The sequence below is a fragment of the Fusarium subglutinans genome (assembly GCF_013396075.1).
Source record: "Fusarium subglutinans strain NRRL 66333 chromosome Unknown NRRL66333_c0000025, whole genome shotgun sequence".
Taxonomy (NCBI): Eukaryota; Fungi; Ascomycota; class Sordariomycetes; order Hypocreales; family Nectriaceae; genus Fusarium; species Fusarium subglutinans.
In genome coordinates this window covers 215,405-235,083 of record NW_023502088.1, presented here as the reverse complement: position 1 = coordinate 235,083, position 19,679 = coordinate 215,405, and the positions used below count along the sequence as shown (strand labels likewise).

The window sequence follows — 19,679 nt, the reverse complement described above, 5'->3', positions numbered from 1 at the left end:
TTGTTGCTTCTCATCATAAGCATGCTTAATTTGAACTTTCCTTCCTTATTGTCTCCATGGCCTTAATATACTCCGAGACTTCTTTCAGGCCCGTGAGCGTCAAGTCCCTCCTTCGCCCTTCAATGACTACAGTCGGCACGGCATCGATGTCCATACCTATACTTCTGATCTTTTCTTTGGTATCCCTTTCACCTCTGGACTTGTCTTGTACCAAGCTCTTTGCCATTCCCTCATCTATACCAGCCTCAACACATGCCTCGATCAACATGTTGTCAGCACCGGGATGTTTGCCTTCCACAAAGTACAACCTAAACACCGCGTCCACGAGCTTGTTCGCTACTTCAGCCCCCTGGAACTCCTGAACTTGTTGGATGACCCGATGTCCAGGAAATGAATTACCAGTTGGTCCCGTAAAGGCTATGGGAAGTTTCAGAGGTTGCGCAAGTGAGAGCATGTGCTTTTCAAAGATTTTCTGGGCCTCTAGACTGTCATTATGCTTCTTGTGTAGGGCATATGCAGCTCGGTCCGGGATGGTTTCGGGGCGGTCTGGACTAGGCTGATAAGATGCGAAATGAAGCTTGAAGGAGATGGAAGATGAAGAATTCGAGGAGCGGAACTGAGCCAGAGCCTCATCGAGTCTGTAGTAGAAATTTCAAACGGTTATTAAAGTCAAGGTGAGCCTAATACAAGAGGGAAGATGTTACCTCCTCTTTCCAAGGTATGTCCTGAGATGCATTAGCCATGATTCTCCTTCTCTTCGACAAGCCATCATACCAAGGACAAATGGTGTCCATGACGAAAGTGATTTGAGACTGGTACATAATGAAATGGGATGGGAGGCGAATGAATATTATATCTCTTACATCTGGCACTCATTGAATGACTGAGATCGCTCGAATATAAATGCGGGGAAATTGCACCAAGCCTCCGGATCTATAACGGAACGGAACGACTAATTCGGAAGAGTCACCACGCGCAAGGATAAGTCTCTTGGTAGGATTCACTCATGATGTATACATCTTTTCACATCGGATATAAGGAACCATTGGAACTATAAATGGGTATCTCGGAACATGGAATGTATATCGCTGTACTTAGTCAAACGTCATCTTCGTACCCGTATGCTTCACAACCGCGCCCGTCAGTCTCGCAACAGATATATCCTCAGCCTCCTTGAGCGGCTTCGCAACCTCGCCATGAACACCATTACTCTCCCGCACTGCGCCATCCGTTTGATCATACTTGCGCGGCGGAGGTCGACCTCGTGGGTTGCTGTCCTTGTCGGGAAGTGCCTTACGATCCTTGCCAAACCGCTTCTTGTACCGTACTTGGTCATCCTCGGCCAACTCCACCTTGAGCTCGCGGCCCAGCATTCGGTTTACCCACCACTTGCGTGTCTTGAACTGCTTCTGCTGGGACTTGTCCTTTTCTTCATCGTCCTTGAAATCGTCCTCTGTGTCCACTGCCTCTTTAATTTTGACAAAGCCTTTGACGGCCCATGCAGCAGCATTGGGGTCCTGGAACTTAACCCAACCAAAGCCCTTGCACTTTCCAGTATCCTCGAAGGTCGCAACCTTGGCCCATTCGATCTCGCCGCACTTCTCAAAGTTTCTGTATAGGTCGTCCTCAGTTGTTTTGAAGCTCATGTTGCCCACAAAAATCTTGCGACTGGCATTGACATCTTGCTTCTGCTCCTTGCTGGTCTTTCCCTCATTGGCGTTCTCTTCTGTGGACTCAGGCTCCTTTTTGGGCCGACCCTCAAACGATGTCGCATCCTTGATGAGAAGTTTTCGACCACCAAGGTCACTTTCGGTCAGAGAGATAGCGGAGACTTTAGGACCGATTTCTGTAAAGTCGACGTAGGCAAACCCCTTGTTTGCTGGCTTGACGCTCTTATCCCGGCCAGGTTCCTTGTTGGTTGGTAGCTTGACCCGGGTGATCATCTCTTCGGTGATGACGCCTCCGGAGTTATCGACGAGCCACTTGCGCAGCTCCGTAGCCGTGACATGAAATGGCATGTTGCCGATCCAGACACTGTGCTCTGACCGAGCTGTTTTCTTATCCTTGCCATCTTTATCGCCCTTCTTCTCGTCATCGCTATCCTGTTTCGAGGGCAATGACTTCCCCTTTTTGAGTGCACGCTTTGCACGCTTAGACGGGGGCTCGGGTGCGTCTACGTCGACTTCGATTTCCTCTAGTTCGATCTTGCGCTTGGAAGAGGATACGGCGGCTTCAGACTCTGCCATTTCGACATCTTCTGTCGATTCGACCCTCTCAGTTTCGATGGTCTTCTCGGGGTTCTCGGTCTTTAATTCTGACCTAGAACTTTTCGGCTTCTTCTCTTTCTTTTCCTTTGTCGCCATTGTGGTGATGATGGCTGATAGACGAGTCTAAGGATAAAGTCGCTAGAAATTTTCTGCCTGTTCTATTGCGATAAGAGATAAGAAACTTGGAGATGTGGGTCTGCCACACCGGACCCTTGAAAATCTGATTTCCTCCGATGGTGGGCCTGTCAAGTGTCAAGTTGTCCGTTATCTGTTGTCCACCGCATTGAAAAGAACCAACCCCCTGGAATTAGGGAGAAGTTTACAGATTGTTTAACGAAAAGAAGAAATTAATGAGTGAAATTCTGGTGAGCACTGACAGGGGAATCAACTTCTCAGCGTTATGCCAACCCCAAGCACGTTACGGCGAGCTCATTCAACCTCTGAAAAAGCGACGAGAAGGGCATACGAGGGCAGTCATCGAAATTTGCTGGAACATGATACTGGCAGTGAGATAAATAGCCATCCTGCCTCACCGGGGGCTGGCAATTTTCGGGTGTTGATGCTTGCGGATGGGCGCAGTGGCATTTGGTGCCTGTACACTATTGGGAAGTGTGAAGGCAGCAATCTTCCGGACTGATGCCATTACGGATGATCCATAGTTTGCTAACTTGTCTGGTAATAGAGGGGAAATAATTGAGATTGGTGTCAAATATACGCTTTTACGGAGTACTGTCGAACAAAATGTAATTCATCTAATATCATTCACCGCCTGACGGCACTAGTTGTCCAATATACCTCAGTAGTAGCAGGGGTTTTGCTGTCTCAGAAACATCCCAAACACCCAATGGCAGAATTTATCAAGCAAAGTTGCCAGTGAATCATCCATGGATCTGAGCTTACCACAGTTAGGGCCCTGGATAATGAGGAACAATGCCATCTGTAACTTCATCCTAATTAGTATCATTTATCTGCGGCCCAACCGTAAGCTATCACCCGACTAATATGCCAATACATCGGCATTGTTGATAAGGAGGTGATTGATGAGAACATTCACTGTGACTTGTTGTTCCGGGGCCTGTATCTCTCAGGCCCGACCCCGACGTACATCGCCGAGGCCGTCGCCGGCCGAAGCCTGGTGATGGCGGCCGAATTAGGGAAAGGACCCGTTCCGGCCCCGTCAAGACGGCCCGGGCTTAGTTAATCTTAACTTTGCCGTGGTATTGATTGGTGGGTATGCTATAAGAGCCCCAGCAGATTTCTAATCCTATACCGCTTCTGACATATGAGCTTTGAAGAAAATACTTGGAATGACGCTTGAAGAAAATTTGCAAGAGTTATGACATAGAATTGTTGACCCGGCCAGCGCGGTGAAGGAAAATTGAAACCAACCAACAGCCACTTGAGCCCAAAAAGGTGCTAAATTAATACTGGGGACCATGAAGATGCCCCTCAACCGGTCCCTGTTCGCGTGTGGCTACCAGGCCTGGGCGGCTTGCGACGGGGCGTCAGGTGTGGCCAGAGCGAATGAGATGCCTCGTGACCCCCCGTCGACCTATGTAGGCCCAGGCAAAATTCACTAGCCCCAGACAACGGACCAAAAACACTGGAACCTTGGAACTCTCCCTCATTCAAAGCCTGACCAACCCCAACTTCACCAGTCCCGTCCACCTCTTCATCCTCCTCCACCTTTTTAAAACCCTCTTCTACGCCATTCACCCTCCGCCACGATCCCTTTATTTCACTCGATATATTGTATCGCTCGGTATAGCAATTCTGCCAAGCAAACGCTTCCATCATATATTCACAGTGCTTAGACGCTGACTCCCGACCCATTTGCATTCACACAACCGGAGATAGAATCTGCAACTTTGGTTCTTGACGTCCAGCACTAAAAGACCACCGCTGGTGTCTTAACGGCCAACACACAAACCATCTTTGTCGGCAAACATATTCGTCACCGATTTTGGCTTGTCTAGCCTGCACTGTCTTTGAGTGATTTATTCATTCATTGATTGTTGAACAAGGATTGTTCCCGAGTCCCATCGGATGCTTTTGGAACTTGCGACAACATGAACGTTCTGCTCTCGCCTCAGCCTCCTGTCTTCCCCCATCAACACGAAAACCCTCGTCTCTCCCCACAGCGATCCCGTAAGTGCTATCGTGCCTCGACCATTCCCCATTCGAGATGCGACAACTCGCTCAACTCTTCCACCCAACTGCTCTTTGCCACTAACACACTTAGTGCCTCCCTTTCACAGTATGGCCTCTCGAAAGCGAAAAGCTGACGAGGATGGTGATGAAACCATGTCACCCAGGAGTTCTCCTACCATCTCTGCTCGGCCTCTAGCTCGACCATCGAAAAAAGTACGATCCAACGAAGTCATCGGTCGACCACTTGCACTTCCACGACTTCTCGAGACTCTCGATACTTCTCAGCTAAGAACTGTTCTTGAGCGCATATGCGAAACTCATCCCGATATTGGTCACGAGGTTGTCTCACAAGCTCCTCGACCTTCAGTTCCGTCTGCCTTGCAAGTTTTGCAAGGCTACGAGGCAAAGTTGAAGGATGCTATTCCATACGGTGAAACCAGCCCGGAATACACCTACTATCGGATCAAAGAGCCGCTGGTTGCTTTGATTGACGCACTATCTGACTTCACTCCTCAATTTCTCCCACCAAATGAAACCCAGCCTACCAAATCACTGGAATTCTTGGATGAGGCCACAAATATTATTCATAGACTTCCCAATTGGGAGCCACAGACATACCGACATCATAAGGAAACTGCATATGAAGAAATATCGAAGGCATGGGCACTCGTTATCAACGAGGCTGGTAAGAGGGCTGGAGGTCTTAATTTACATACTGGAGGATGGGATCAAGTTTTGTCTCGACACAATGAACAATCTGGTGATCGTCTTGCCTCAGCAATCAATGCCATGTCCACGAGTGTTGGATGGATAGGCGCCAATGCAAACCCAGGAGCTGGAGGGCCCTCTGACCCTAATTCTATTCTCAACCAGCTCATGTCTGGTACCTATGGGGCTCCCGTTAGAGTTGGGCCCTGGTAGGGACAGTTGTGACCTGGAGCCCTCCAAGATAATGATTGCATATCGCGGCGCACCGGACGAGTCATCTTCGCACATATTACGACCAAATCATTACGACGACTTTCATTTGGCAGCATTGGCGGCATAGACCTGAGGCACCCATTTCTTTATTTTACGGCAGGGTGGTTGGCGTTTTGCGTTCGTTGTTTTATATCCCTTTCTTTCACTTATGAACCAGTAGGGATTACTGTTATACGGATTGGTTGATTTCCCAAGCAACCCCGACAGCGCAGACAGACTGCGTGTGGCCTGTATGTAGAAATTTGATATATTTCGTTTGTTATCTTGACAGTCTTGGCAGAAAGCTTGCAGACAGTTCTCCATCATCCTCGTTTATTGGCTCCTTGTGACGACCACCATTGGATATGTGTCAATGAAGCCTGTTAATATACCTACATGTACTTTTTCCCCACCAGCCAAATATGTCATCCTGACCAGGACATATCGTGGAATCTCAGATCCCATGCAGTTATCCAGACGATCCAGCTCTATTCCGTCTATATCACTAAACCAAAAACGAAAGACTGATAGCCGCATCTAGGTGACCTCAACGCATTGAGTGAACATTTATCAGATAGAAAAGTTGTTAGAACTTGGTTGTTCAACATTATCCTCAAGAAGAAACATCTATAGCTAAAAGGTCCAATACGAACGCTATGTTTTGTAAACTCAGTACCTAGATAAGCCCTGATAGGCATTGTATCCCAATTGCATCTTGAGCTTCGTGTACTTACAACCCTCCTCTTCTAAGAAATGACGTTCCTCTTTGAGATGTTCCTGGCATTGAGATCCCTTTGTTGAGCTTGAAGCTGATAACCTTTGTATTAAAACAGGTACTAAGTGTCACATGCCTTGGAGAGCAAGAAATCTTCTGGCCTGAAATGAAGGTGCCAAAAGTATTAGCCATCTGATTTAAGAGCTACTGATTATATACCGAGTCTTCCTATATCTATACGAAACTTACTGGAATCCTTTTGTCATCATATAGGATAGAGACCTTGAGTTCTCTCGCCTTCTAAACACAAGCTATCGAATGCGTGAAGGGGGTACGGAGGTCTGCTACCTAATGTAAGAACAAAAAGTTGCCCAAGTCATTTAATCCGAATACCTTACCTGAGTACCTTACCTCAAGTTAGTACCTAAGGTAGTAGGTAGATGCAAGGCAGCTCGAGACATGAGGGGCAACCGTGGACCTTCGACAATCTGGTCACAGTTGCACAGCACTCGTTTAGAACAGGAATTCCGTACTAAGGTAGGTAGGTTAGTCCTTCTGATGGGCTACCTATCGACGACGGTGCTTCCCGAGTGGTATTGCCTGAGCTGTGTCACGTGCTCTCCCGTCATGTAGAAGTGGAGGCGCGACTGCCTGGATTGACCGTTAACGCGCTCTTGCTCATTTATCATTATCAAGCCCGCCACTGGCGAAGTTTTGCCCTCAACTCTATACTGTCTCAATTTTGCTCTATTACTACGAATCCTCATTGCTGACGCTTTCCGAGTTCTTCATGTGTACATAAATTTTGCTCTGTGTTCAAGCATTCACCATGCCTGCGTATGTCCCTAGACGTGTCGCGCTTAATGTTCTTACCACTAACGGTTTCCTCAGCCCAGGCGATCAGCACACTGCAGTGACGAATCCCTTTGAGGAGCCGCGTATACGAGTCGCCGAATGGGCTGCCAAGGACATTGCAACTATCTCAGCGAAACTGGATAAACAGCTTGGCCCCGAGTACATTTCTGCCCGTGCAGGTCCTGGTGGTACCAAAGTCCATTACTTAACTGCTGAGAAGTGTATCACCTTAGCGAATGAAGTATTTGGCTTTAACGGATGGTCGTCCTCCATTCAAAACATTCAGGTTGACTTCGCGGACGAAAATCCTCAAACACAGCGCGTCAGTATCGGATTATCGGTCATCGTCCGAATTACACTACGCGATGGCACCTACCATGAAGATATTGGATACGGATCCATCGAGAACGCAAAGGGAAAGGCAATGGCTTTCGAAAAGGCTAAGAAGGAGGGCACTACCGACGGACTGAAACGCGCCTTGAGGAGCTTTGGTAACGTCTTGGGCAATTGCATATACGACAAGGACTACGTGAAACAAGTCACCAAAATGAAAGCCGAGCCCGTTAAAAAGTTCGATCAAGACAATCTCCACCGCCACGCTGACTTCATCAAGCGTGATGTTGTAAGACAAGAACCCGCCGCGCCTGTGGTCAAGACAGAGCCGGTGCCGTCACTCCCTGTTGCAGAGTCATTTGACGATTATCTTGGAGGTATCTTGTCCTCCGATGGATTTGAGGAAATCGAGGCTGAATATCTGTAGAGCTCGACGAGGCAGACTTCTGTGTTCCAGAAGATGGCCACCCGGACGAAATTATGCTTTCAACATCAATCTTGGGCCAATCTGCAAATGAGAAACCCGCCAACAGAACAGCAGCCCAACAAATTCAGCAACAAACTGGCAGGTCAAATTCTACTGGACCTCCGAATCGAGCACCGCAAACCCCGATACATGGACAGCAACGTCCAGCCCTCCCAAATGGTGCAGCCATACTTTCCAATCGCCCACAAGGTGGGCCTTCGGGACGGACAACGCCGAACCAGACCGGCAACCCTCATCCGCCACCCAATGGACCTCAAAACATGCCCGAAACTGTAGGGTTCTTCTCTGCAAAGGCTGTGAATCAACTACCGGAATCCACTCTAGAAGGCTCGACTAATGCTCGTCTTGCTTTGCCACAGGGACAGCAGGCGTTCAACCCAAAGGCAGAAAGTCCGTCTATTCGAAAAACCCCTGGTATTGACCACAATTCATCCAAACCTGTTGCAAAGAATGGCCAACACGTTGCTCCGACTAATAGCCAAACAACAGTGGCACCTGCTACACGCTCTAACACGAATAGCTTTACCCCAGTGCGACCTTCCATATCCAGCTCCCAGAGCGCACGCGGAAATGTCATAAACCCTTCACTCGATCAAACTCGTCGAATTGGCGCCCCTTCTGGTCCAGGCAGTCCACTCGCGAATAGGGGCAGCTATCGACCCCCAGCAATGAAACGACCTCCTCCAGGGGATGGTAGAACTGCCCTAGCCGACCTTCCTGCTAACGGAAATGGAGGTACAGCGCCAACTGCGGCAAGCGGATTGGAAGCAAAGCGACAGAAGACGGGATAGTCCTTTAGGCTGAAGTTTGGATTCAGACAGGCAATGAATGGCATGATGGTAGGCGTAAAGGTGTTTCCAAGAGATGTGTTTGCTAGGAGCTCAGGTCTGGGATATTTTTTTAAGGAATCAAATAATGATCGGAATGCAACTTGGGCTCTAAAGTTAAACATCAGATACCATTTCCTGTCTGTGCATTACAATCTGACTTGGTGCATTGTAAACAAGTATAAATGTCGAGTTATGTCCTTGAAAATGATGTGGCAATCAACAGAAGCCGCTGCTCTGGAGGTTCTGGGACACACCTCTCTGATCATCATTGGTGCGTTCCTATTTCATCTATCATTCTATTGTTACATGGCTAAGCCTAGGTAGTTGATGTACATGTGCTTCATTTCGAAGACATTCGAGATGCTCTATTCAGGGTGCAGAAAGTGTTTCATACGTCTTTTTGCTTTCAGATCAGCTTAGCAAGTCCTGATTGAGCCTGTTTCACTGCATGTGGAAAGCCAAGCTTGCCCGCTATCTCAATACACTGCTTGTACTTCTTGCGAGCCAAGTCATTGTTGCCTAACATAGCTGCGACATCGCCCCAGTTACACAAAGCAACAGCGCAAGCCTCGTCGCATTCCTCTGTACGCTCGTCGCCACTAACATCCTTTGCATGCTTATAAGCGTTCTTGGCCCAGTTCTGCGCAGCTTCTAAGCACTCTTTTCGAGTCGCGGGCATAGCAGGGTCATGCAGCTCCTGATTTATCTCGGAGGGCTCGCTGGTAGGCGGAACAAATATAGGATGTTGGGCGAAACTGGCAGCGAGGTTGTTCATAATGATGGGGCGGTGGCAGGGCGTCTCGCAAAGACGAAGAGCTTGGAAGAAAAGGGGTATCGCGAGGTGGAACTGGTTCTTGCGCTCGTAGTCACGACCCAAAGATTCCATAGCGCCACCCATTTGTTCTGGGCTTAGCCAGTCACCCTCTCCAGGCTTGATGCCCTCCTCCTTACGGCGACGGAACTCTTTCAAGGCGGTTTCAACGGCCCAAATGAGGTGCTTCTGAGAGCTGTCAGGGTCAAGAACGTGTTCGTCTGCGTATAGCTCTCCAAGTTTGATAGCGATCCCAACAGTCTTAGTAAGAAGACGTTGCCTCTTATGCCATAAGCTTTCGGGTACAAAGTCCCCGTCAGTCGCTTCTTGCTCATTGGAAGAAGTGGAATCGTTCGCAACATGGGTCGAAGAGGCCTCAGGCGTCTCGGATGCAGGCTTGATAAGTCTGCCATCATCATTGACTTTGCCTTCCTTGACGGAGTGCTCCATAACCCGGATCCACCTGTTGCAATCGGCAAGGATTCCCTCAAGAACCTGCAAGCAGCCGCTGTAATTTCCGATCTTCTGCAGCCAGTGTGAAGTCTGGATACGAATACCAAGTACTTCGTCAGAGTAGGGATCTAGGCCATGCTCTGCGCATTGATCCATGGCGCGCTTATAGTACTTGAGAGCGAGTTCGGAATCGGGACTGATGTTGGTATAGTATAGAGCTCGTCGTAAAGAGTTTGCAATGGGCTTTGGGTATCGTGTAAATTGGTAGTGGTAGAAGTAGTTGAAGTAGAGATAGACGGTGTATGCGCCAATGACTGACACCACACCGAGGCTGATATTGTTACCACAAGGAAATGGCCAAGGATACGCTCTGGGACTCACATGAAGATTCCTAGTGTTGTTGCGCCTGGGCTCTGTCGGAACGCTGTCTTGATACCGGTTGGACTCATGGCGACTACGAGGCTACGTAGGCCAGCAGCAAGAGCACGACCAGCGAATTGGCGGAATGTGATCTGTGGTGGTGTCGGTTGACTTTTCTTGGGTAACTGGTTCTTTCTGGCTTCAAGATCTCCATCATGGCGACTATTTGACGAATTGCTTGTTTGGAATCGACGCTGGTCCGGCCGGAGGCTAACAACAGCGTACAAGTTGACCGTGGCTGTTCGTGAACGTAATTGGACGGATAACAGGCCGGAAGGTGGATGCTGCCAGCATCTCCGACGAAGGAGTCTCAGCGATGCAACTGCTGATACCGACATGGTAAGCCGGTTGACGAGTCCCTCGGCGAGCGATGGCCAGGGGTTCTTTTTTGTATGGCTGTGGTGATAATGACAAGCGTAAAGGTTGAAAAGTTGTAAGTGGATGCTCACATGGAGCTCATCATGATTACGCAGGCGCACAGACGGTTTTTGGGACGAATACTGGCCTGTGCGTTTCCAATCAATGAGATTCTTTAGTGGAGGGCAGTGTCAGAATCCGCTAACAATAACTAGAGCTGACTTGGCCGAGGCTTTTTGGGGCGGGAAAGTTAAGGGTCGTCTGTGGTTTTGGCGGGGGGAGGGGAGAGATTGCATATGACGGAAGCTGGAGAAACGTCCCAGAGCCTTCCAAACTTATTCCCTTGCTACCCAATCTTACACGATAATCACAACTACAACCACAATAATGGCTGGAAAGTTTGAACCCAAGGTTCCTGTGAACCTCGACCCCCCAAAGGACGACATCATCTCTCGAGAAGAGCTCGCTAAAGCCAACGGTACGGCCCGCCCCTCATGATGCTCAGTAAGCCATCATGCTGGCTTTGACTCAATCTTGTATCTGGGACTCTTAAATTGGACATTGCTAATCTGAAAAAGGCGCGGATGGGAACAAGTGTTACGTAGCCATCAAGGTATAATCTCCCATAGCAAGAAACTTGCTGCATGACCCGTCTGATGTGGGCACGACTGATCGCGTCAAACACAGGGCAAGGTCTACGACGTTACTGGGAACAAGGCTTACCTTCCTGGAGCTTCCTACAATGGTAAATCTTCTAATTGAGTGTACTACGACACAGGTTACCTAACTGCCACGACTAGTGTTTGCCGGTAAGGATGCCTCGAGAGCCCTCGGCAAGACTTCGACCAAGCCAGAGGATGCACGGCCAGAGTGGCAGGATTTGGATGAGAAGGAAAAAGGCGTATTGAATGACTGGATCACTTTCTTTTCAAAGCGGTACAACGTCGTTGGTGTTGTTGAAGGTGCCACGAACATGGACTGACTATCCGAGTGTCCTCCGAGTACTCAAGTCAAGTTATAAAACCTCCATCTTCATTTGATCTATCTTTTCGTGGACAATAAGCAGTGATTAGAATTTCTTATTCTCCACCGTCATAGGCCTATGGAAGCTCAAAGGATCTAAGATGCAGTATCTCGCTCAATGACTGGTCCTATACCTTGGCCGGTGAGAGACTATCTCAAGACCGATCACAGAGTCACTCACTTCTCTCGTTCAAGCCACAGTGTGCACTTGTATACTCAATCGAGGCAAACCTGATCTTGGGCAGTAGATCCTCCGTTTTAAGTCCACCCCCTCCCAGCTTTCATGGTTTGTCAACTTAGTGCCCTCGCACAAGCATTGTTGCACAAAACGGGCCCGCAGCGCTTCTATCTTATTCTTACCATGTCGACCCATGCTTCCGTCTGTGGCGCTGTTTAGGTCCGGTTTGTAGCCTGTCTCTGGTCCAGGGAAAAGCCAGGGGTAGCATCTACGCCTGACAGCCCAGTTTCACACGAGTGTTGGTTTCTGGACAGATAGGCTTGGACAGCGAAGCTTGAGCACTACGTGTCACATATGAGATCTTTGGTGACCAAAACGAGGTTCATGCATGCTTGATTCACACGTGTGCTCTGCTTATAATTACCTAGGCAGTGATTTCTACTCATGTATACGACCTGATTGACAAAAATAGAGGCAATGGCCTTTATGATCACAGAAGGGGATGAATAAGATGAGAACCTTAACCAACAGCACTAACAAGATATTGATAACCCAAACTCATAACGGTTCGAAAGCCTCTAAACTTATCCGCCATGTCTTTGCAAAGACCGTTCCTGATCGTAGTTATGCTGTGTCTGAGATTCACTTGCCTGGCAAGCGAGAGCGCAGTTGTCGCAAGGAACGCATTGTCTCCATGACTTGCGAAGGACCTTGACTCCAAAACATTGATGATTAGGGTCGTTGCGAGCAAAGTGGCAGTATGACTTGAGGCGGAGGGTCGAGTGATTGCATGCAAAGAGAAACTCTTCCCAATCGCACATTTTTGTTGTTATGGCAGTTGCCTTTGACTGGGATGATCCTGATGTGATTAAGTTATTGAGACGAGCTTCGATAATATGCAGTATATTCTTACAAGAGCTTTCTGAGTCGTAGTGAGGAATCTGAGTTGTGAGGCTCAACGTATGAGGAGGTGATTAACAAACCAAAACCGTAGATGGTAGCGAGCAGACTTAGTGATAACGACTGACCAGTGGCAAAGGATGCACATTTTATAGTAAGAGAGCCGACGCCGGCTTCAGAGTTCGTCCATTGAAGTATACTCTCTTATCGTTTCCTCGTTTCCTCGTTTCCCCAGTTCCTGGATCATCCAGCTGTCGGGCAAGAGACAAGGGGTCTAGTCTTCATCATCCAATCGACATCCAAAATATTTAAGGAGTCGGCCTATGCAATGGACTATATGCAGCCCAGAATGGCATTAGCTGCAAATTTTCCTTGCAGCGCTGAAAAGAGCTGGCTGCATAGACAAAAAGTGATTATCCGAACGAGGGGTCAGTGAGGATTCGAGTCTGGTGTTACCCAGTGTGCCTCATGGGGGTTTGTTGGTGAAGTTCTTTTTACCCGCATTTATTCTGTTTCGTTTTCTTCTTTCTTCTTCATGATATTCAAATTGAGACGCGTTGCTTCTTTGGATATCTGGAATGTGGTATCGATGAAGAAGTAGCGAAATCTAAACATGGGACGAGAACACGACTGCCACCTCTCACTTGAGAGCCGTCGGGTATTGGAATTTCGAATTGACCGAGGTTTCAAGCTGAGAGGGAAGGGCATACGTAATAGCCACTGGAGCTGCTGTTGTCTTTCTCAACCCAACGGGTCTCGACATGAGCTGAAGTATGGGCGATGATCCTCGCACGATATACATTCATCTTCCAACAGGCCATTACCGCCACTTACATTTGCGCTAGATTATGAATAGATATCTTGAATCGTTTTCGTTCAGCCACATTCGGCCTCGAGGATTTTGATCCGGGATAAATAGTGGGATGTTCGGCAAGGTGCAGATATTACCAAGGCTAATGAAGAACCGCACGAATGCATGTAGCCAAATCGAGCTGGATCCAAAGGAGCAGATGAGAGAAGAGACAACGGACCACATCGTCGAGTTATGAAGAATGGAGCTATCCAGAGGTAGATAAAAGCGTGGATTATGTGCTATCGGGTATTCTGGGGACTGTCCTAGAGAGGAATATGATTGGAATAAGCCGAGTATTCCGTGATAGAATATATCAACGATTGAACGTAATTGTCATGGTTTTGATGTGGAAAAGAGCTTGGCGCACTTGCAATAAGGGGCGTCTTGTATTGGCTGGCTATGAACAACAACATACATCTGAGAATCAATGCTGTGTCGGAAAACTGTAGCAGCTGAACTTCTTATTCTCTGATATTTCTTGTGAATAAAGACAGTCAGTCGTATAGCAAGCCGCATGCTCTAATTGTTGACGATGATAAAAAATGACGGCAATTCGTGGGTGACCCTGTAAGTAGACAGATACTGGTTCGAAGCGCCGAATTGTGAAAAACACCGAATGTTCTTATACGGAGATGTTTTAATCATATGTCGGTGACGTATGTAGGTAGACACATCACTGAACCGTTGTAAATTCAGCCGCATCATTAATTGATGGTTCGCAAAGACGCACTTTCAGCTAAGTCTCATCAGCGGGCGAACGCAGGTTGCCTCGCTGGATGCCTAGTATCTTGGGGGTTGAAAGAAGAATGCTGATTGGTTGAAATACATCGCAAAGCCTCAAAGTGAGGCGGTTTAGGGAAGACAGAGTCGCTCATATCTCACCCGGAATTGTACTTTGCCAAATACAATACCTCCAGTCCCATTGCCTAGGTTCTAGGTAACCTTACTTTATCTCATCACAGCGACTCTTCCCTCCTCTATTTCCTCATCGTCCCCCCGCCATTCTCATCTTCATTTGCGCTTCTGCATCCATCCTCCTTTGCCTTTTGCCTTATTCTAAGCCAGCCCATACCTAGATCTCAATGCCTACCTACTAGCCTATGGCTCATACTACTTTAGCAGTGACACCCTGACGCGAAGCACAACACAGCACAACATATACCTAAGGCAATCGACTATCACTGGTGTAGCTACCAGCCAGCTCGCTCAACCACTTGGATATCTCTCTGGCTTCGACCTGTTTCCTTTTCAGACTCGGTGTTGACTTGACAAAGGCTATCACGCTGGTGTCTGTCGTCAGTCGTCCGACATCCGGAAACTGGACTCAACGCTTGTTGCGCTGGACCCAGCTATTGATCTCTGCCCAATGTATGCTTTTTGATTCCTTTGATTCTTCTGGTTGCCGTGTCTCTCCTATGTATCCTACCCAGTTCGATCGACCTCGAGAACCTTGTTGTCCCTTCCAAAATCGAATGACCTTTAGCCCTCCTGTCTATCAACTCGGACGGAATATGATGTACTGCTACAAAATGACGGCTAACTCGAGGCCCTAGTTGCTCTTGAATCGTTGTGACGTCTATTGTTCACCTACACGATCATTCCTGGGCCCCCAATTATTGCCACCAACGGTGCTGCTCAGACACCCAGTACGGCTCGAAATCATCTACATTTAACGCATCCGTTCACTCTGATAGCAATACCGACACTCTGCCCGCAGAATGGACTCCTTTAGCACTTCACAGGAGCAGCGAGGCGGCGCCAATGTATCCCCGCAGGCGGCTCAACAGCAGAGCTCGAACCTGGCTGCTCTGGGTCAGCAGAGACATCAGACCACGAACCCTTTTTGGCAAAACTGGGCTGGAGATGATCCCTGGAATCCTCTTGCCTTCGGTGCGCCTAATGACGGCCAGACCCGTTCGCAACTTATTGGATCCGCCAACTTCCAAACTTCATATCAAGACTATCGAAGCAAACCACTTTTATCAGAATGTGATACCAACCCAGAAGATTCGGCTTACGGCAGCCGCTTGGCCCATAGCATTGGAAACCCTTCTGCATATGGTGAAGATATGGACCCTGATGTCCAAAATTTGGAACCTCAAAATTCGGATGCGCAGCTTGTCAACAGAAACTTAGAAACCCTTCAATTGCAGTGTCAACCAGCCTCCAATGATGCTCACTTATATCAAGACCAATGGGTCCGACCTTATCCGCCCGCAAGCGTTGCAACAGCCCCGGTTGGCGGAGAAAGACGTTGGATTTGTGCTGAATGCCAGAAACGATGCCGCACACGTTCCGAGCTAAGGTGAGCACATGGGGCTGACCTCTATTGATCCCCCCTTTGCTAATAAAGTACAGAAAACATGAATTGAAACATTCTCTTCCTTGGCACTGTGATGTTACAGGCTGCTCGCGTGAGAAAGGCTTCACTTCCAAGAACGACCTTGACAGACATAAGAGAACTGTACATAGCGACCGCACTGTTTCTGGTCGCACCTTCGTGTGTAATATGGGCGATTGTGCGAAGAAAAGTAAAATCTGGCCAAGGGCAGACAACTTCCGGTCACATTTACAGAGAATTCATGCAAAGACATATTCAGCCAATGACGATCTCTCTGAATATGTGCATCGGTATGACTTTTCTCCCCCTTTCTTTTTAGCCTCATACTTTGCCCTGGTACCTAAAAGTTAGCTAATAAACAACAGTCCAGTTCCGTCACAAGATCTCGAGGGCGTGGGAGGGAGTGCTATGGCATATCTCCAGGCACAAGAACAGTTACCTGGTCTGGCCCATCCCTCAACAATTCTATCCTTCCGTGTGTCGTATGGTGAACGACGGGCTTCACAACCCCAATCCGTTACGAGTAATCCTCCTCGAGGACAACCCTCTTTATCCTTTGATCGAGATGCATCAAGCCTTGCGACAGTACGAGAAGGTGACGAGAACTTCATTCACCCTGACATTGTCCATGGGCGCAGCACTCTGCCATCGAATCAATGGCCTGCATCCGCTTCTGAGGAGGATGCGCCTGGTGACGATATCACCGCTTCTGAAGCTGAACAGCCAGACGATGATGCAATAGAAACTATGGACGGCGTGCAGCAAGGTGAAGGAGCCACTACAGACGTCTCTCGTAACAGTGGGGACTCAGGAAGCCAACAGGTTGATGTCAGAATGGTTGACGCTGACGAAGCCCAACGGACTCCCAAAGCAATTCCCCCACACGAAAAAGCAAGCGAAACACCGTCCGATGTGAGCCCAGAATCAGCATACGATGACCTTCTTGATAAAATACCAAAGGAACTTATCGCAAGCTATTTGAAGAAGCGGTTCGCAGGCGGAGGAGAGGAGGCTTCAAAACTAGATGCAGTGAGCAGCAAGAGCCAAACACACCCTCACAAATGCCAGGAGTGTGATAAAGTATTTCCTCGTCTGTGCGAGCTGAAGTAAGTGTTATTGTCCAACACGCTAAATAACTTGGCTAACAATTTCTATAGGAAGCACCAGAAGAGGCATTCAAAGCCATACGGTTGCACTTTTGCCGACTGTAAAAAGACATTTGGAAGCAAGAACGATTGGAAGAGGCATGAATCCATTCAGCATTATCAGCTTGAGACATGGATATGTGACTGCGCCAAGTCTGATTCTGCTGAGCCTTGCGGTAAGGTTTGCTACCGCCGCGAGAGCTTCCGGAACCATCTTTCGAAGGAGCATGAGATTACAGATACCAGCAAGCTCGAAGAAAAAGTTGAAGGTTGTCGAAAAGGTCGTCACTGCGATGCTCACTTTTGGTGCGGCTTCTGTCGGGAAACTGTTGAGATTAAAGAGACAGACAACACCTGGGCGAAACGTTGCGACCACATCGACGATCATTTCTCTGGCCGTCGTGTACCCAAGAGAGACATCAGGGAATGGATTCATGAGAAGGACCACAGTATTGTCCCCTCGGCTGCCCAGGTGGATGAGTCTGGATCCTCATCTGGATCATCTTCATGCGACCCAATATCTCCTGAGAGCACTGTCTCTACAGAGAACAGTGGTGAAGATCGCCGAGGTAGAAAAAAAGATATGTATATGTGGACATGTGTGAGTAGAGTTCCGGCCCAAATGCCAATCGCAACTAGACTAACACACTCACACAGTGTAATTGTGCTGTTGAAAACAGTTTCAGCAACAACACGTTGTGCTGCGAGTGCAACCAACGTTCGTGCAAGAACTGTACTTGGCACGCAATTCCATCCACAAGCGACAGTTAGTTTATTGTGTTCAGTGCGTCACTACTGTACTATGATCTATGTATATTCCCTTTTCTGTTCGTATGATGCGAATGATATACCCCCGTCATGTGGCATGTTTGGATATTTACAATTTATAAGAGTTGAAGGGTCGTTTTTGCCTGGGAAGCACTTGTATTTATCATAGAATGGATTCGATCTTATCTTCGCCTTCTGCAGCTGCCAACTGGGCTAGGATGTGCGGAGATCAAGGCATGTTGATGCTTTAATGCGAGCCCTAGTCATAGCACTGCTGGGCAACTTGACTCCTGATATATCACGAATTACTCGTGAAAGTCTGCTCCGGGATATTACCAGACGGCCCCTGTAGGATAAGCAAAGTCAACAAGACAGGGGCATCGGCTAACTTCGAGTGCCGTCCGCATGCTCGAATAGTGCCCTGCTGCATACGACGTATTTCCACTTTAGTTGACCACCAAATGGCATGGCGCGGACTATTGTCTCAGTCTCAAGCCACCCCAACAGGCGCTCCGGATAAGCTCCCGCGGCGTGATCAAGAGCAGCCATGGGGTCCATGTAGATGAGATGCTTCAGAGCTGAACCCGCTCACAAGTTGCCTCACCGGGTATCTATTCTATGTGTGTCACAGGCGCATAATGATTCTTTGACAACAAAAAGAACTATTGGTATCGGAGCGGCCAGCCAAGGCACCGCTGTAGGTTTCTGGTAGTTGCTCATTTCCCCAGGAGCCGCGTTGGGTAGTCTACTCACTTGTCATGTTACACAAGGGACCACTACCATGGCCCATGCCCCCGCAGCAGGGGCATGGGGTTGAAGAAAGTACAACTGTACAACAGAGTAGATAGGGTATCTCGCAGGGGTTACCCACGGAAGATAAGATCTGCACCGCATTCAGGGAAGAGACCAATCCTCCCGACACTCGAGTGAGCCCAGACATACATCCTAGACATCTCAAGGCCTGGTACTCCGTATCATCAAATGTAATACAGGGGCAAAGGGGCTCTGCGCCATCTTGACCATCCCATGAAGCGGGATCGCCATGAGGAGTCCATCTCGATAGTTGTGGAATGGACAAGCTGAACGACTGAGAGTAGTTTTGGTCCCGCTTACACTTGAATAGATTTTAAAAAGCTGCTATTTCATCGGGGACAAGTGAGTTCACGTTTTCAATGGCGGCTAATGGTTCCGCTTGAGATCTAAACCTCGACAAGTTGCATTTCCTAATTACATAGTACGTACGGAGTAGTTGAGAGTGGTACAGCGCCGACTCTGACTCGAGCCAGGTTGCAAAGAGGCTGAAGGGTGGTGTGCATTGAAGTTTACCTGAATCCACGCACTCGGTTCATCCAGTCAGATCAATATACCGAGATGGCAGCCGTAAGTTTACGTATTCGTACGTACATGGCTCAAAATAGACGAATTCAACATCCAGCTCGCTTCAGCTGAAGCGAAGTACTCGATATTCGTTTGGCATACAATATTGAGGGACAGTCCCAAGGCTGATATTGGGGGCAGTTAATACTTCATCAATGTAACATCGCCTTGCAGACATTGATCTTTGACCTAGACAACCCCCATGGCGCATGCATGCGAACGGAGGTGTATGTAGCTATGGGCTCAGCCCTGCTGCCGTATTGTGATGATTCATAATTGATATCTGTCATGAATAACAATGCCTGTACCTCCGACCTGCTCTCTGAACCAATATTGACTTACACCAGTGCCTTCTTACAAGTACAGAATAGCAGATGATGACCCAATTGTTTGTTCAAATTGCGGGATTCTTTACATTTCCGGTTATCAACACACTACCCACAGAGAATCTACGC

The 19,679-nt window shown here is 48.3% G+C and overlaps 7 protein-coding genes across 7 annotated transcripts; 4 read left to right on the top strand and 3 right to left on the bottom strand.

The window, feature by feature from the left end:
• Nucleotides 1-25: 25 nt before the first annotated feature.
• Nucleotides 26-821, bottom strand: FSUBG_2836 (uncharacterized protein; the record flags this gene model as incomplete). Its single annotated transcript, XM_036680652.1, has 3 exons — nucleotides 26-638; nucleotides 705-725; nucleotides 775-821. 3 exons carry the CDS (start codon nucleotides 819-821, stop codon nucleotides 26-28), a joined length of 681 nt encoding a protein of 226 aa, XP_036541692.1.
• Nucleotides 822-1,094: 273 nt separating this feature from the next.
• Nucleotides 1,095-2,363, bottom strand: FSUBG_2835 (splicing factor; the record flags this gene model as incomplete). Its single annotated transcript, XM_036680651.1, has 1 exon — nucleotides 1,095-2,363. The coding sequence occupies one exon, from the start codon at nucleotides 2,361-2,363 to the stop codon at nucleotides 1,095-1,097; it is 1,269 nt and encodes a 422-aa protein (XP_036541691.1).
• Nucleotides 2,364-4,336: 1,973 nt separating this feature from the next.
• On the top strand, nucleotides 4,337-5,339 carry FSUBG_2834 (Sts1; the record flags this gene model as incomplete). The annotated part of the gene is made up of 2 exons (XM_036680650.1): nucleotides 4,337-4,415; nucleotides 4,510-5,339. The coding sequence occupies 2 exons, from the start codon at nucleotides 4,337-4,339 to the stop codon at nucleotides 5,337-5,339; spliced, it is 909 nt and encodes a 302-aa protein (XP_036541690.1).
• Nucleotides 5,340-6,922: 1,583 nt separating this feature from the next.
• FSUBG_2833 (DNA repair and recombination protein RAD52) lies at nucleotides 6,923-8,559 on the top strand (the record flags this gene model as incomplete). The annotated part of the gene is made up of 3 exons (XM_036680649.1): nucleotides 6,923-6,930; nucleotides 6,985-7,658; nucleotides 7,709-8,559. The coding sequence occupies 3 exons, from the start codon at nucleotides 6,923-6,925 to the stop codon at nucleotides 8,557-8,559; spliced, it is 1,533 nt and encodes a 510-aa protein (XP_036541689.1).
• A 445-nt stretch (nucleotides 8,560-9,004) lies between these two features.
• Nucleotides 9,005-10,620, bottom strand: FSUBG_2832 (uncharacterized protein; the record flags this gene model as incomplete). The annotated part of the gene is made up of 2 exons (XM_036680648.1): nucleotides 9,005-10,193; nucleotides 10,244-10,620. The coding sequence occupies 2 exons, from the start codon at nucleotides 10,618-10,620 to the stop codon at nucleotides 9,005-9,007; spliced, it is 1,566 nt and encodes a 521-aa protein (XP_036541688.1).
• A 406-nt stretch (nucleotides 10,621-11,026) lies between these two features.
• FSUBG_2831 (DAP1 Damage response) lies at nucleotides 11,027-11,621 on the top strand (the record flags this gene model as incomplete). The annotated part of the gene is made up of 4 exons (XM_036680647.1): nucleotides 11,027-11,117; nucleotides 11,218-11,252; nucleotides 11,327-11,384; nucleotides 11,440-11,621. 4 exons carry the CDS (start codon nucleotides 11,027-11,029, stop codon nucleotides 11,619-11,621), a joined length of 366 nt encoding a protein of 121 aa, XP_036541687.1.
• A 3,690-nt stretch (nucleotides 11,622-15,311) lies between these two features.
• FSUBG_2830 (uncharacterized protein) lies at nucleotides 15,312-17,741 on the top strand (the record flags this gene model as incomplete). The annotated part of the gene is made up of 4 exons (XM_036680646.1): nucleotides 15,312-15,898; nucleotides 16,300-17,040; nucleotides 17,092-17,648; nucleotides 17,737-17,741. The coding sequence occupies 4 exons, from the start codon at nucleotides 15,312-15,314 to the stop codon at nucleotides 17,739-17,741; spliced, it is 1,890 nt and encodes a 629-aa protein (XP_036541686.1).
• Between the last annotated feature and the right edge of the window lie 1,938 nt (nucleotides 17,742-19,679).